Source organism: Crinia signifera, chromosome 9, assembly GCF_055691185.1.
Source record: "Crinia signifera chromosome 9, ASM5569118v1, whole genome shotgun sequence".
NCBI classification, from domain to species: Eukaryota; Metazoa; Chordata; class Amphibia; order Anura; family Myobatrachidae; genus Crinia; species Crinia signifera.
Genome location: NC_139225.1, coordinates 132,195,564 through 132,212,473, shown reverse-complemented (window position 1 = coordinate 132,212,473; position 16,910 = coordinate 132,195,564). Strand labels below are relative to the sequence as shown.

The 16,910-nt window shown below is 46.2% G+C and overlaps 1 protein-coding gene across 2 annotated transcripts; it reads right to left on the bottom strand.

Annotated features, from left to right (window-relative positions):
• Window positions 1-60: 60 nt before the first annotated feature.
• Window positions 61-16,194, bottom strand: HNRNPUL1 (heterogeneous nuclear ribonucleoprotein U like 1). Of its 2 annotated transcripts, none has more exons than XM_083159829.1 (15): window positions 15,986-16,194; window positions 14,488-14,631; window positions 10,960-11,104; window positions 9,973-10,046; window positions 8,715-8,854; window positions 8,509-8,608; window positions 6,654-6,766; window positions 5,995-6,261; window positions 5,644-5,766; window positions 5,424-5,552; window positions 5,171-5,339; window positions 2,352-2,651; window positions 2,000-2,202; window positions 1,271-1,906; window positions 61-711 (listed from the first exon to the last, which is right to left on the bottom strand). In XM_083159829.1, exons 1-15 carry the CDS (start codon window positions 16,062-16,064, stop codon window positions 577-579), a joined length of 2,757 nt encoding a protein of 918 aa, XP_083015955.1. In that variant the 5' UTR covers window positions 16,065-16,194; the 3' UTR covers window positions 61-576. The 2 variants fall into 2 exon arrangements, with proteins under 2 accessions (XP_083015955.1, XP_083015954.1); XM_083159828.1 differs by having other exon boundaries at window positions 61-714; window positions 15,986-16,191.
• Window positions 16,195-16,910: the final 716 nt, after the last annotated feature.

Below are 16,910 nucleotides of genomic sequence, written 5' to 3'. Positions count from 1 at the left end.
AAAACTCCAAATAATTTTTCAACAGCAAAAACCATTAAACATTAATATTCTACAATAAAATAAAGTAACTTTTCTTCATTATTTTTTTTTGTGACATAGCAAAAAAGCAAGTTAAAGCCTATGGTACAGACATTTCATTAGGGATCCATGCAGGCATGAGCGGGTACTGCTACGCTGTAAGTACATACATATAGTAAGGGTGATAAAAAGGGTCAAACAAAATTTTTAAAACTGAATAGTGCAGCCGAGTCTTCTGCTCAGTTACATAGCTTGGAATGCACGCTGGAGAAAGGGGGGGGGGGGGGTTCCCAGAGACACAACTTCCAAAAGGACAATTACTAGCTAAAAGGTATAACATTCACTTTATGTATTCTTCTTGAGACACAATAAAATGATTATATGTATATAGTACTTGTCGTGGTACCAGCAAACCATCATCCCATAATAGGCCCAAGCACAGGAGTCCATTCTTGTTAACGGATGATCAGAAAAGTAGGAAGTTTAATCCAATGTGGTTGAGGATCTCAAATCAGTCCTGGTGTGAAACCAAAACAAACGTCACTTTCCTCCAGGATCTCACGGTGCTCCACCATAAGAACCGTATCTAGCAGGCTGATCGTAACCACCGCTGCTTCCGCCTCCTCCGTAATTCCACTGCCCTTGACCTTGTGACTGACCAGGACTTTCATTCTGGGCCTGACCCTGGTTCCACTGCTGATTTCCATACGAGGAGAAGAAGAAAAAAAAAGGTCACAGGTGCACAAGACAGGAGGAGACTGCGACAGATGAAACCGCATACATATCTAAAGCACAGAGTACAAGCTGCTATAACTACTCCCAGACTCCTTTAGGGCTAGGCTGAGGAATAGACCACAGATTTCAGAATATCATTGGAGCCTGTTTAGTTGTATGTCCCCCCCAGAGCAGATACTGTAGATATTCTGCATACAGGACATTGGGATAGTTCCCTGTGATCAGAAATACAAACATAAAGCACCAAAGATTATATTTCCTGTACAGTGCTTGGAGATTTACTACGTTATATCGCCGGCCAAGTTCATTTTGAGATGCTGAACTTAATTCAAGGATTCCCCTCAAGACAACGTTAGCCCCAGACTTGAGTAAAAGGTTACGGAAAATAAGCAAGGACTTGACCCATCTTAAATCTGTTTACACACGTGCCGCAATTTACAGATTCCATTGGTCTGATGAGTACTACAAATTGTTATTTGGTTCCATAGATTAAATGTCTGGGACGAATGGTACTTACCGGCTGCTGACTGTAGCCACCCTGGTTGTACGATGACTGAGAAGAGGTGGCACTTGGAGGTGGTGGTTGGCTGTAGCTTTGCACACCACTATAGCTTTGATTGTTGCTGCTGTAGCCACCACTGCTGCTGCTACCCTGGCCGTATCCACCACTGCTTCCGCTGCCCTGGCCATATCCACCACTGCTTCCACTGCCTTGGCCGTATCCACCACTGCTTCCGCCAGCCTGGCCATATCCACCACTGCTTCCACCAGCCTGGCCATATCCACCACTGCTTCCACCAGCCTGGCCATATCCACCACTGCTTCCGCCAGCCTGGCCGTATCCACCACTACTTCCGCCAGCCTGGCCGTATCCACCACTACTTCCGCCAGCCTGGCCGTATCCACCACTACTTCCGCCAGCCTGGCCATATCCACCACTACTTCCGCCAGCCTGGCCGTATCCACCACTACTTCCGCTGGCCTGGCCATATCCACCACTGCTTCCGGTGGCCTGGCCGTATCCACTACTCTGGCCATAACCTCCACTGCTTCCGCCACTCTGCCCGTAACCTCCACTGCTTCCGCCACCCTGGCCGTAACCTCCACTGCTTCCGCCACCGCTGTTGCCGTAGCCACCTTGCCCAAAGCTTGACTGCTCAAAAAACAAATGGAAACAATGAGTGAAGAGCTTGTTACACTGTAAGGTAGTGAAGAAAGCACATATTGCAGACATGGATTAACATACCTGCCCTTGGCTATAGCTGCTGGAGGCATTAGGAGAGGGATTTGAGGAGTGTGCACCCCCACCATAACCACCACCTTGGCTGCCTGTAGTGTTGTAGCCTAGATGCTGACTGTTCTGGCCATAGCCACCTCGATGTTCCGAGCCATTATCCTGTGAGCCCCCAGACCACCGACTTTGAGAGGTGCCCCCGCCACGGTTAAACCCTGCAACATCATAGGGAAAATTAAGTAAATAAGCTCAGGAAAAAAAAAAAATAATATTTAAAGCAAAATTGTGTAGAATATAGATGTATGATAAAAAGAAATAAAGGGGAAAAAGGGAAGCATAGCGAATAAGAAAAATAGGTGCTCACCACCGCCACCTCGGAATCCACCTCCTGAGGTTCCACCTCTGCCTGGAAACCCTCCTCTATTACCACCAGGAGAGCCACGGCTGTCAAATCGTTGACTATCTCCACGCCCTCCATCGCCTCTGCCTCTGTCTCCACCAGAGGGTCCCCCACCACGGCCTCTGAACTTCTTCTCCGGGGGCGGTCCTAATTTCTTTCCTTCCTCATTGTACTGGCGAACCAGCTGCTGTGCCTCCTCCTTCTGCATCTCGATGTAGATCACCTCTTCGAGAAAGTCTCCCGCTTCTGGGAGGCTAAAATTGGCTGAAAGAGACGGAAGCCAAACATATTATAACTGGCTTGAAGAACATGGAATTAAAAAAAGGAATGAGGTGCTAGGTTATAGACACAACAGCAATATGTTCCCTGGAAAACTAAAAGCACCAAGAGCCCCTCCTCCTGCCAGGTCCTCTGACAGTGCTTAGCTTCCTTCCTGCTCAAAACATGTATCGCATGTAGAGTTCCACAGGAAGAAAGCTAACAGTCTATGAATGGCTTTTTCAGGAGCTAAAAGAACTTTACAGGCAGTGATCAGAGTACAAATGACACATGCCAGTTGCTGATCCTCATTATATAGGAGGTAACATTCCCAATCTGACACCGTGCAGACCTGTGTTGTTTTCCTTGTCTAGGAAGCATGATCTTTGGGTGGCACAGATGCCAGGTACTGACCATGGCACTATTTATATGTTCAACCCGTGTTTGCTTCGATTTCGTCAACATTTCCAAAATCCTAGTGCTAACTAAATAAAATGTTAGTTTGTATGGGTCAGAAATCTATACAGTAGGATCCAGTAATGCTGGTAGAGCTATACAATTATATAAATACTCTATAAAGTGCTATGTAGAACATAGGTGCCTTATAAAAGTCTCACCCATGGTACTAGATGCACAACACCAAAGCACCAGATAGCATATTTTGTCAGCAGACATGGCCAGAACCACCCAATTAACCGTCAGGAACCTTTTTTTTATCCAACTAGATCCCCGCTGTACAGACAAAACATATGCAAACTTTATTTTCTCTCACTTTGCCATCCTCCTGCCCCCAGGCCAACATTGCTGGGTCACCACTTCATACAGTCCACCATGAACCTTTGCAATCCCGTGTACTATTATTATACCTTTGTGTACCAATGCCTTTTTCCCTATGGTGTAAGCTTACAAGCAGGGCCCTCATAAGCACAATGAGAACTTGCTGCGCTATATAAGAGGATACGGTCATTGGGTCACCACCAAGTAGGTCGACAGGGGTCGTTAGGTCGACAGGAGTTTTATTTACTGTTATTTGAGCCAACATGTGCCGACAGGCGGTATTTCATGCCGTACCATCCACTAGGGCGTGGTGGGAGAATAGAATAGTGTGGCGAGCGTAGCGTGGCACCATGCCCAAAGCATGGCGAGTGCAGCGAAGGGACGCGGTGGTACGTTTTAGTGTTTATGTTGACTGTCGACATAAGGGTAAAAACAAACAAACACCATGTTGATTTTTTCACTGTCGGCTTTACCCATGTCGACCTAGACGCATGTCGACCTAAAGATTATCGAACAGCTTGTTGGTGACCAATTGATCCACACCCTATATAAGAACCTGTGAATAAAGGTCTCCCCTTTTTCTATATTGGCAGGTATGCTTGGTCTTTGTCTGCCACCAGATGTTATGGTGATTTGTGCTCCAGCTCCAGGAATAGGGCTCCGCTCTGTACTAATACACTAACACTAGCCACCATGTGGTACTAATATACTAGCAATATAAGTCTGTATACTGGACAAGCATAGCATGGCTACATAACAGTCTGCAGGGCATATGGAAGAGCCCAGAGTCCCTCAAATGTAGCATGCCCATTAAATTTTGTATCGACTTGGAAGACCACGATTGGTGTGCTTTAATAAGCACGGTTTTCTTGCCTATGGTGGTAATCCTGCAGTATGCAGATATAAAACTACCCCTCTTTAAAAACACCATATTGATTATATGAACAGACCAGATCAGTGCTGGTCATAGTAGCAAAAAGTGTGGCAGACAAGTCCTGAGTGATTGAGAAATATCGACAGCCTTTTCAAAAGGTAACTTCCTGCATGATGTTCCGGATAGAAAAAAAACAAAACACAGAACTACCTTATGGCCCCATATATGACGCCACTATTGGAGTAGTTTTCCGCTCTGCTCTAACTGGGGCGGGAAACCAGGAAAATACAGATGGGGCTGGCTCACACGCCCCCTGGGCAACGGAGCCTGCCTCCGGTCCCCGACGCCTATCCCTCCCCCCCTAACCCTGCCCGTCTCCCTGAAGAGGAGATGGGCAGGGACACGCAGCGTCCCCGCCGAGAGACTGGGACGCACGCGCGTCCCAGTTCAGTGTAGCCCCTGCCGCCGGCGCTCGCCAGCGGGGAGGGTCTGGCGAGCTCTGGCCAAGGATGGCAGGGGCTCCATCTGTACAACATGCTGGAACTCCCACATTCAGACCAGAAATTAATGGGAATCTTGAAATGGAGCTTTACAGTACTTGTCATACGATAAGGATTAAAAGGCCATGTTTAACGAATGTCCCTTTAATATACTAGTAAGCTAATCAGATAGGATCTAAAACAGGCATGTCCAACGTTGGCCCTCCAGATGTTGTGAAACTACACATCCCAGCATGCTTTGCAATAGTTTTAGCATTCTCTAATAGCAAAACTGTGGCAAAGCATGCTGGGATGTGTAGTTTCACAACATCTGGAGGGCCAACGTTGGACATGCCTGATCTAAAAGATTAGGAAGAGCTGGCCAGACCATTTACCTTTCATTTCCAGCACAGCGTGGTCAGGGACATCCTTCCCTTCCTCATCAGTGCGTTTTACAATACGGTCCTGTAAATCTTCATCTGTGGGGCAGATTATAACCGCCTTGCGTTGAAATCCTTCAAATGGTCGCATCTTCCGGCGCTGGGCTGTGCCGTAGACATTCGTCTGAGAAAAGACGACAGGAGAGAGACTAAGTGGCTGTGCTGATCATTCTGCGTATTTTTCCCCTATCCTGTCCGCCCAGCTTACCTGATCTAGGATGTAGTTCCGTTTCCTGCGCGCAGCTATCTGGATGAGCTGATTTAAACACTTTGTAGCTTGCTGAATGAGAACATCCCAGCGGCCGGCATAGTTACGCTGCCGCCTAAGTCCCATGACCTGCAGGAGAGCTTACAGTCACAATGGCTCAAAAAGGAATCATTCACGGTCATTAACTATATTACCAACTATTAATACGATGCCACCTTACCTTCATCTTCTCCATAATGGCATTAGTGCCAAGGATGTTGTATTTCTTTTCAGGGTTGTCCACCAAGTGCTTCATCGCCCAGGTGGTCTTACCAGCCCCAGGCAGTCCAACCATCATCAAAATCTGGGAAATAACACATTATGCAAGGTCTGTAGAATTTCATACAATAAAATACAAACGGGTAATGATCAAAATAAACTGGAGAGCAACTTCCAACCAATCAGCTCATGTCATCCAATTGAAGCCTGTAAACTGAACAGAACTGATTGGATGGTATTTTCCCTCTCCGAACTTTGACACCCATAGTCATGAATACCCCCAAAAAGGATATACTTCATTGTCGCGACTCACCTCACACTCGCCTTTGTTTTTAGGGGGTTCTGTTCCTCGTACTTTTTCAAAGGGAGGCACGTGCTGTATGAATGTAAATCCCGGAGGTATGGTGCAGAAGGGCTCAACATTTTGCCCGAAATTGAATTCAACGCAGCAGTTCTTCACCAAAATGTGAGGGAAGAAAGCCTTGTTACCCACGGAACTCCTGCTTATACGGAAGGCTGTGCCAAAATAACGACCATCCTTGGAGAAGGATATCTCGATGTCTGTTCGAGAGTCAAAATCCTGTAGAGGATGACACAAGAGTCATGACAGCGGACAAGTTGCAAACTGGCGCGTGGAAACATTAAACGATAGCACACACTATGATGACATTTCATTGTGCTGTAACTATTCATACTTATAAATAACTTCTCGATTGACAATTTTTAACCCCCCCTCTCCCACTGCAAATGTCAATTATTTTAAACAATATAGAAATCTCTTCATGTGTACACTGCATCAAAGAAAACAATGTGGTTTCACAACTTCAACCCCTGCTAATTATAACTAATTAAGACATTAGCAGTATCTGCCTAAAAAAAAAAATAACCCAGATATATGAGTGGGATACACAGGTATTTGAGAGGTGATGGTCACAATCCCAAATTTGCCAAATGACAGAAATTTGAACTTACGATATAACACCCGATGACGCTGTTCTCTCCAAAGATCTCCCCGTAAGTCTCAAACTTGCAGTTGGTGGATTTCTTCGCTGTGCCACCATAGCCATAAGAAAATGGCTCCTCACCTGAAAGTTGACAGTAGACAATGAGGAACATGAGCAGAAGCAATACAAGATTTTTTTTTTTCTAATTGTGTGAAATACTTCTAAATCTATCCGATCGGACCCATCAGTTGCACATCGCACCGATGGCACACACCTATGTGCAGAGGCTGGAAGCTAGTTGCATTTGTCGGGAGGCGGGAAGCAGCTGGTGAATTTGAAAAGATATTTTGAAAAGACTGGCCGGACGCTGATTGGCTGAGAGAATAATCTCAGCCAATAACTGGCCAGACAGTCTTTTCAAAATGTTTTTCAAATCAACCCCGCCTCCCGGCAAATGCCGCTATGAGCTCCCAGCTGCCGCTCCGACCTAGCCGTTGCCAGCTCCCTGTGATTTTTACATGCAATAAATCGCATGTACAAATTATATGCGAGCCTCAAGGGCATATTGGTCTTGGCTTGTCCTTAGGACAAGTTGGACTAATGTATGGGGGCCTTAATTTTGATCCTTTGGCAGTGGTGATGTGTTTCAGAGATCCAGAGTATGGATGGTGTACTGTTTAGCATTACTGCCTCACAGCACTGAGTCATGTGGGTATGACTTTCAGATACAGTTCAGATTTTTAAAGTACAGGTTGAGTATCCCTTATACAAACTGCTCGGGACCAGAAGCATTTTGAATAACGGATTATACTCTATTTTGGAATATTTTTGTATTTCAATGAGGTATCTTGAATTTCTGTATAAAACACATGAAATACACACAAATATATTTTAGTTGAGCATGAAACAAAGATTGTGTAATCTCAGGCACTGAATTTGAATGCCAAGCAATCATTTCCTTGCACATATTTAGTACCAGTTACATATAATGGGGCAGATGTATTAACCAGCGTTAAGTGCAAAAATGCACTTAACGCTGGTTAACTGGGGGGGGATTACGTCTGTCCCTAATGTATTACTAGCGCACCTAACGTGCGCTAGTGACAGCCCGCCGAGTTACGCTCGGCGGTGCTGTCCCTGCAATCCCCCCCAGGGATTAACGGCCGGGGCGATGTATTAACAGCCTTCAAGGCGTTAATTCGCCCCGGCCGCTTCGCCAGCTCAGGGCTAGCGTTGTCCTATCCCCCACTATGGGGACAACGCTAGCCCTGCGTCTGGCTTGGGCTGCGCTGGAGATCTCGCGGTTTTTGTGAGATCTCGCGCATGCCCAGTGCGGCCGGCCGGGGGACAGGAGATAGCGCATCAGTATTAACTGATGCGCTATCTCCAGAAAGGGACATCGCCGAAGGGGGGAGTTAACGCTCCCCTGCTTCGGCAGACAAGATGTTAATACATCTTGTCGATGTCCCTTCCTGCTTCGCCTCGCTATTGAGGTGAAGCAGGAAGTATCATAGCGGCGCGATAAGCGCTGCTATGATACATCTGCCCCAATGTCCCCAGTTGTACCCAGTAGGTTAGAAAAAAAAAAAAAAAAGGATATTTTTGTTTTCCGACTAATTTGGATAACGGATATTTGGTTAAGAGATACTCAACCTGTACCAAACTTCTGGCTGAGTTTCAGTACACCTACAGTATGGTCTAGTATACACAGAAAGGAAGAGAAATGAGAGTCTGTAGAAAAAGTCATGACAAGTAGAAATGGGGAGGAAGACCTGTGGTCTCCAACAAAATGTGGATAACGAAAGCAAGCAGCATGAAAATCCAGACATAATATAAATGTAAGAGAGCATGCCCAAGAGCACAATAAGCAGGTGAGTCCTTACCTAACTGAGTGCTGCAAGTATCTAGGGACCATCCAACACGAACTACGTGTGGGTCTGGCTCGCTGGCTGGCAGGTGCCCCACTGCAATTTCCTCCTTGACCTGAGCATTAGGGGGAAACATAGTAGTAATAAAACACATAACTGGTCATCCAATGGCCACACATTTACACAGATGCATTGGGTGGAGTATCCGCGGTAGGACTCACCTTTATCTCAAAGCACACCCGCCCCTTATTGACACCATGCGTAGCCCGGGCTCCAGACCACAGGTAGGCGAAGCCTTCCATAGTCAGTGGGAAACCCGTATTCCGGTCTTTGCTCAGCTTGAAGTGCAGGTCACTGTTATCTGAAAGAGGAATGCAGGTTAGGCTTCTTATACCACCAATACATAGTATAGGAAATATATGGAAATGCTATGAAGGAGTAGCAATTATTTATTAAATACGGCTTATGGATGTCAAATAGAACCAAGTTGTGAAAGAATATTGTTGCTGCATCATTAACTCCAATTAAAAAAAGATGGCCTGACCTGCCTGTAGCTAGAATGGATTATGGGGGTTATTCACACGCATCCCCTGTGCGTTCGCATTTCTGCGCATGAGAAGACACAGGGTGCGTGCACCAATGGTGAACAGTCTGTTCGCCAGGTGCACACACCCAGGACAGGGGGCGGAGAGGGGTGTCGGGCAGCTCATCAGCATATGGGAACCCCCAGATGTCTGTGTGCCCGCCCATTTCCTTCCCAGCATGCACGCATATGTAAATGACTTGAAGGTCACTTCTATATGCTTGCACCTTCCACATCTTTTGATGGTCGGTGACCATCGAAAGATGTGGGTGTTCCCCGCAGCATGCAAATGGATTATTATGCTGCGAGGGGGGGCGGGCAGCCTGCCATTCGTCGGGTGGGCTTTGGTGGACCCGTAAGGCTGCGAATTTTTCAGAATAACGCCCTATATCGGTTTGTTTTAACCTTCTTCTATTTAGCAGAGAATGACATGTTGTCAGCTGGTCTTTCTATATAAAGGCAAACATGGAGGAGAGTGTGGTGCATCCTTACTGTTGCTTGCGGCATAGCAGGAATCAGTGCTAAGCATCGCTGACCTCCTCCATCACCCCCCCGCTACATATTGGAACAGCTCTGCACTGGGACTTGATATTACACAAGCCACCTCCCAGACCATATCACCCAGTAACACGGTGATCTAAAGGGGTGTACACACGGGGAGATTTTGGCTAGATGCACTGGAGATTTTGACTAAGCCATTTTGTCTAAGTAATAGTTTATGATCTAGTCAAAATTGCCTTGCCAATCTATGCTAGACAATATTGACTAAGCAGGAGAAACATAGGGAGATTTTGGCTAACCTTCTAGGAGATTTTGACTATCTAGTCAAAATCTCCTGCCAAAATCTCACCGTGTGTGCACCCCTTTAGGTTCATTACTTCATCTTTTCTACTCACAGTTATCTAGGACCACAATGCTATCGTCGAACGCATCATCCTCATCGTCGACGCGACCTTGCGGTGACCTCGCTCTGCACAACATAAGGATTACATTTAACACCGGTTTCAGACAATCAAAACATCTCTACGTTCTTGCAGAGATAAGCACACAACAAGAGGAAGCCTCGATGATTGTTTATATGATATCACTGAAAAAGACATAAGCCTAACAAGCACACTTATCCAACACACACACTTAATTGTAAATTAAAAGGTTTTATTAGGTTTTCACAAACTGGTCTGCAAACATGACTCAGCACGCCATAAGCAACAGATGTAGGATTGTTAGTACATAGAATAATGAGCAGACTTAACGCCTTTACTTTAGCCAGTGTGGTTCCCTGCAGTGCCAGTATGTAGCAACAGGTAGAAGCGCGGTGTGCGTACAACCTGCACTATACATATTACAAAGATGGGGACTTGCTAAAGCATTTAAAAAACTCTGGGGGAAAAAAAAATACCCCCATTCTAAAAATGAAGTAGACAGATGAGTCACATTCATTTCTCACTATGGCCACTGGTGGATCTCTTACTAATGTGTCAGGTCCCATACTCTGGGCAATACCAGCTTATTGTAATCTCAGTAACCAAGACCAAGTTACGCAATGAGAGAATGAGCATCTGCTCACTTTGGTGTCAGTTTGCCTTCCCCACTATGCTCCATTTCCACGGGACAGTCACAATTGTTGTGACTGTCCCACATCTTCTCATAAAGAGATGGTTACTAATACCACTCAGTGAGCTGGGGGAAAAAATGTCTTGTTTTACTTAACCAGTATTAACCCCTCCCTTGCCTGCACCTGAGTAGTATTACTGAACTAATTTGAGCATCTACCACTATCTGTACATAAAGAGATGTACATGTACCTTGGGTTTAGGAGTCCTTTCAGGGGTTAGTAAGTGCTATAATGCCAGTCTAACCCAGACGTGCCCACATTTACTCACCGTCTGTCATCACGGTGCTCAAAGGACGGACGCCCTCTGTCCTCAAATGACCTTTTGCGGTTCGGGAAGGACTGTGGAGGTCCCGCAGCATTGCCCCCTCTGTAACTGGGATCAGGATCCTCCTGTTTAAGCTCTGTTTTTAGAGCTACAAAAAGAAAAAAATATTTACAAGTTATGCATACAATATACAAGAAGCCAATCATACAAGCCAATAACAATCTGACGTCAGATCTACAGATTATTCCCCTTTTGCGACCACATGAAGCTAATGCTGCTTTCACACCCCAAAACCTGCTTTGACCCCGTTTTTGAAACATTTCTTAAAATGGGTCAAAGCAAGTAAAATCCCTTTCACATCGCATGTTGTAAATGGTATATTACTGGTAAATTACGGTTTTTGTACCTATCACATTGAAGAGACTACATTATCTCCCAGATATCTTACCACCAGAACATGAGACATAAGGTTGCACACAACTGATCTGACCAAAACACAGGAATATTTCCTATTATAGTTATATTACCTAACCTCCAAACATATAATAATACGGAATAATGGTCGACCTGAGTTTATTGTGAATGGGCCAATCCCGGGTCTGACCCGTGCTTGCAATGTGAAAGCAGCATCAGTTAGAGCAGTGGTTCTCAACTTGGTCCACATGGACCCCCAACAGTGCATGTTTCCCAGGTCACTTGGCTGGTGCACTCATTATTCACTGACACATTTTAAAAGATCCCAGGTGGAGCTAGTTATTTCAGCTGTGATTCTGTGTGGAGACCTGGAAAACATGCACTGTTGGGGGTCCTTGAGGACAGAGTTGAGAACCACTGAGTAAGGGATTATGCAGCAAGAGCAGACGCTAGACTATCACTAATTGCACTCCAATATCTATGGTATCCAACAGCCGCAGGGAATCGGCTGTGCAATACCGTACATGGCTATGCTACAGAAGGCGCCAGCAACTGAGATCTGTGTGCTGCATCCAGAGCAGCAGCATCGGATGTCGCGATGGTAGCAGCCGATGCTCTCAGACTCACTTCTGCACCTCCTCTGCGGGATCCAGGAAGTCTGTGTCCGATGCAGACCTTAGATGTTGCATGCCTACAAAACATGGGAAACGCACCCGGGTTTCGTAGAATGGTCCCCTGGCGCCACCCACACTTCCAAAATGCCAAACATGCTGAGAGGCCACAAGTGACCACACAGGACTTGACTTGCACAATTACACAAATCCTTTGTCCAGTGGCTACTGAAAATAACCTGCAACAAATTGAAGAGCCAAGATAGGGAACAATAGGAGTTTGCAGCACTGTGATAGCGTTCTGCAGGATAAACAGGTGTTACTGGGTGTATGAATGTACTACAAGGATATTGAGGACTGTATCTGTAACCTATACTGGGCACCAAGCTTCCAGTGTGCAAGACCTAGTTGGCCCAGTCATCATCTCATGTGCAAAAACCATGTATCCAAACAAAGCAGGACCTGAGTATACAGAGGAGTCCTCCCACATCTATTCTGTAGTCACGTTACACAGCTTCTTCTAGTCTGCCAGCTATTTATGCAGTTTTAATTTAAAAATGTGTCTTATTTTCATTGCTATGCAAATAAGACGCACAAGCAAACTCTGCTGATTAAAATAAGTGATGTGTCTATACTCTGCATGCAACTGCCAGTGTAGCTGCATGCGTACACAGAAAATAGGCATGCCACATAACATTTCAATCAGCAGATGCTGCTTGTGTGACTTATTTACAAAGCCAGGCAAATTAGACATTTTTGCTCGATGCTAGCGGTGTCCACTAACTACTTGCTCACTAACCCCAGGCATCTGGTGATGCATGGCATATTGAGGCTAGATGTATGAGTGCACATCTTAACATGGGATGTCCCCTTGATATAAAACTTCCGCTGTCCACCGCATTGGTCTCATGTAGGTGAACACTCCCTTGAGAAGCAATGCAATGTGTTGTGCAGTATTGGTCTGTACACCAAGCTCCTTATAGTCTGCAGGATCACCACAGAGGGGGCAAGCATCATAGGGGAGAAAGATGCGAGAGGAAAGAGAACATGGAGTACAGGGAGAGCTCAAACAACAGACCAACGCTGATGTATGTTTAGGACTATCAATACAGTGTGTTTACCATGTATTGGAGTTAATCAGCATTATAGCTCACAATTGGGATGATAATTTAAGGTGTTTTGCACAACACTGACCACATACAATATAGTGTTCCCTCTAAGCTTCTTTCGCAGAGCGCCGCACCCAGTCCATTTTTAAAACCTCACCCTGCCCTTTGTGTGTTGCGCTGTGCGGACATGCTGCTGAGAAATTTCAGAGTGTGCCATAATGTGCAATTGTCATTACGACAGAATATGTAATGGGCATAGCAGAGTATGACCATGTTTAATGGGTGTAATCCTAGTGCAGTGTGCACTTTTTTTCTAATGTAAATTTCTAACATAAAATGTGCCCACCTGATTGATAAAAAAAAGGTGCCCTGCCTTGTGGTCAGCACCCTGCCCTAAAAAAAAAATCCTAGAGTGAACAACTACAATTATCTATCAAGCTCTTCGACCCGGCCCCAACTTGAGTGTGATCCGGCGTTTAAACCCTTTTACACAGCGTCCCCACCACAATGTCAGCGGACGCAGGTACTGGGTGGGCGCTTGGAGAAATCCGCCAACCGGGACTCCCACGATGCCACTGAACAAGCCTCTGTCCGTGAGGGGAACGGAAGGCATCCATTCAGCTCCTCCCCCGCCGCCTCTATAGTACAGCAGCAGAGGCTGTACCCATCCCCTGCCCGACCTCCGGACAGACCACAGGACACTGTGGTCAGAAGGTATTGGCTCTCCACATGGTGTGAACAGGTTTCGGGTCGAATGACCCGTTTACACTGCTCCTGAAAATGGGTCTCACCTGCGATCAATCTGAAACATTTCCTGGGTTGATTAGTCGGTTCTTTGGACCAGGGTTATTTTTAAGGGGTGTCCATTTCCACCGAGCCCCGACCTGCATGCAGGTTATTAAATCAACGGAGAACTCTGCCCCGACACCTAACTCAGCACTGTTTGCCGAGAGACCTGAGCGACACAGCATCACTCAGAACGCTCTCCCTAAACGCATCGGAACATGTGTAGGGCAATGATAATTTCATCCAAAGGGCTGGACATAATGACACCCGAGCTGACCAGACAGAGGTCAGGTTCTCAGCCAAACTCAGATTTTTTTAAGCGACATATAAAGGATTGCCACTTTAAAAAATGTCCAAGATCATTACACCTGGCCCATAACCATTACAAATAACAACAATAGGTTTCTGGGCATTTGTTAGTTTTTTAATAAGGCGGCCTCTCTAGGCTGAACACTGTGAAACACCAAAAGTAGGGTAACATTCCTTGCCCCAACTTTCTTCGGTATACAGATGCAGCCATGTTCATCCTTGCGGTCACGGCTACATCTGTACATTCAGTATGTGATTTAAACGCCTGACTTTATGCATTAAAAGAATTTAACAGCAATTACCCATATTATGTACAGGTGGTCCAGGATCCATGGGTCTCCGGTCATAAAACGGTTCTCGTTCTTGTTTAATGGGATCTTGTCTGTGAGGTGGGGGGTAGCCACCTCCCATGGGACCATAATGATCTGGTGCATGATGTCCATAATCTGAAACACGAAAATGAATACATTATCTATATATGCCGTGGTTCATGCACTTGGGTCCACTACCTGTCAAAACACCACTCTACTTTCCTAACTGTAGTTATAATACAATTACTTTCTACAGTATTTTGTTTCCATACAGTGCAGCTATTCTGTTGGCTGACCCTGCAAGGATTAAACGACTAGTGCTGGGTACACAACCAATCATCCAGTGTGTGCGCTCAATGCCGTTAATGGATCACGCTGCCATGTATAGTTAATTACAAACTTTTTTTTTCTTTTCTTCAAAGTGCCGGGACGAGGAGCATAGCCCAACCCCCCCATTCTGATTGGCCTACGGATGATCATCCATAATTAAAATTATCAATGGTCACCCATCACAAAGTTTATTACTATAGATAGCTGGTTGTAGTATCACCATCGATGGTGACTGCACCGATGGCCATCCTTAGTACATATCAGTGGAGACTCAAAAGGGTTATATCTAGTCATCTATGGAACAGGGGGCGGGTGACATCACTTTAGAGCAGGCATGTCCAAACTATGGCCCTCCAGCTGTTTTGAAACTACAAGTCCTATCATGCCTTGCCACAATTTTGCTATTAGGGAATGGCCCGGAATGCTAAAACCATGGCAAGGCATGCTGGAGGGCCACAGTTTGGACATGTCTGCTTTAGAGTAACACTGGCTGCACCGCTAAAATAGTCAACAATATCACTCAGTGTGTACCTAACATAGTTCTGCCCATAAAGATTTAATAGGACCTATGTAATGTCCTGTCTCTTTGTGAAAGGTCCTATCCATTACATCTAACACATACAGTTTGACTCCATGTGCACAATCTGACCCAATCCATGGATATGCCCAAATTGTCATGACCCGTGGATAATCCATGTGCGGCATCTTGTGCTCCATCCTGCAGAACTATGGTCCTACTGCCCATAGAATAGTATGCATCTTCACACATTGGCCTATTTCTGCATCCGGGCCTTGTCCCATTCATTTACATAGTGCCCCATTGCTTGCACCCACTAAAATATGACCTACCCCATGCATCAATTGCAATGCCCTACCCCATGCATCAATTGCCCCATCCCATGCACCTGAGCAAGCTGCAGCCAGCTATGGGGTGCACATGCTGCTCTCCATCACTAGCATAGCAATGGTAGGGCCCGGCTCAGGCGTAGGCATGCAGCAGACTTAAATGCAATGCCCCTATGCTTGCTCCCCACCCCGGCCATTGTTCTTCCTGCACTGTAAAGGCCATCCCGTCCCAGCCCCATCACATCTCAGGCATTGTACATGCCCCATGGGGTTTTTCATACGACCCCCATCCCAAAAGCTGCCCTGTACTTACATCTGCTGTCCCCATCCCTGCGGAAATCCCTGGAGGGTCCGGGCGGGTACCCTCCGCCTCGGTGGTAGTGATCCCCCATTCTCTATCCTCAGCTCGCTGCCCGAAACGCGGTAACACAGAGACTACCAAACAAAATGGCGGCGCCGCGGCACCAAGCTCCCCCCTGATCGACACTGCGCAGCGAGGCCCTCTGGTGACAAAACTCGGCACGAATCAGCTCCCGACCAATAGAAATCGTCAATAGGTATCTCTGCCTCCCCTCGTTGGATAATGCGGCGTGGGCGGTGACGTAGAAAACGAACGGAACTGGCGAACCCCTGTCTCCCTTGGCAACATCCGGCCTGAATTGGTTAATGGGACCGCCATCTTGGTACACTCACGGGGCTCCGAGGTCCATTTGGCGCACGCCCTCCTGGGGTTATGCGCCATCTTGCTGCTCTCAGCATATTATATTCCTAAGGCTTTTTTTTTTTCATTTTTGCATGTTGGTAGTCTCTTAAAACCATACTTGCCTACCTGACCCTCTCCTCCAGGGAGAAAATGCTCTGTTCCTGGTCTTCCCTGGTAATGTATGATTGCCATCCCCTGTGGTGAAACACCTTTCTTATCAATTACCGGTACTTGTGTATTATCTGGGCGCCCTATTTTTTCATCGGGTCAGAAAAATCGCGTTGATAACATCGCATGCAACCAAATCGCATGCGATGCGATCAACGCAATTTTTCCATAGGAATCAATGTTAAATGGTCCCTGAGACCCGATTTCCCATTAGGGTCAATGTTAAATGCCCCCAGGCCCCCCCATTGTTTGTATGCCCCCTCATTGTTAATGCCACCCACCATCAACGCCAACCCGAAGCATGGCGAGCGGAGCGAGCCCGCGAGGGTAGGGTTACCACCTAGTCCCTTTAATTCCGTACACATGT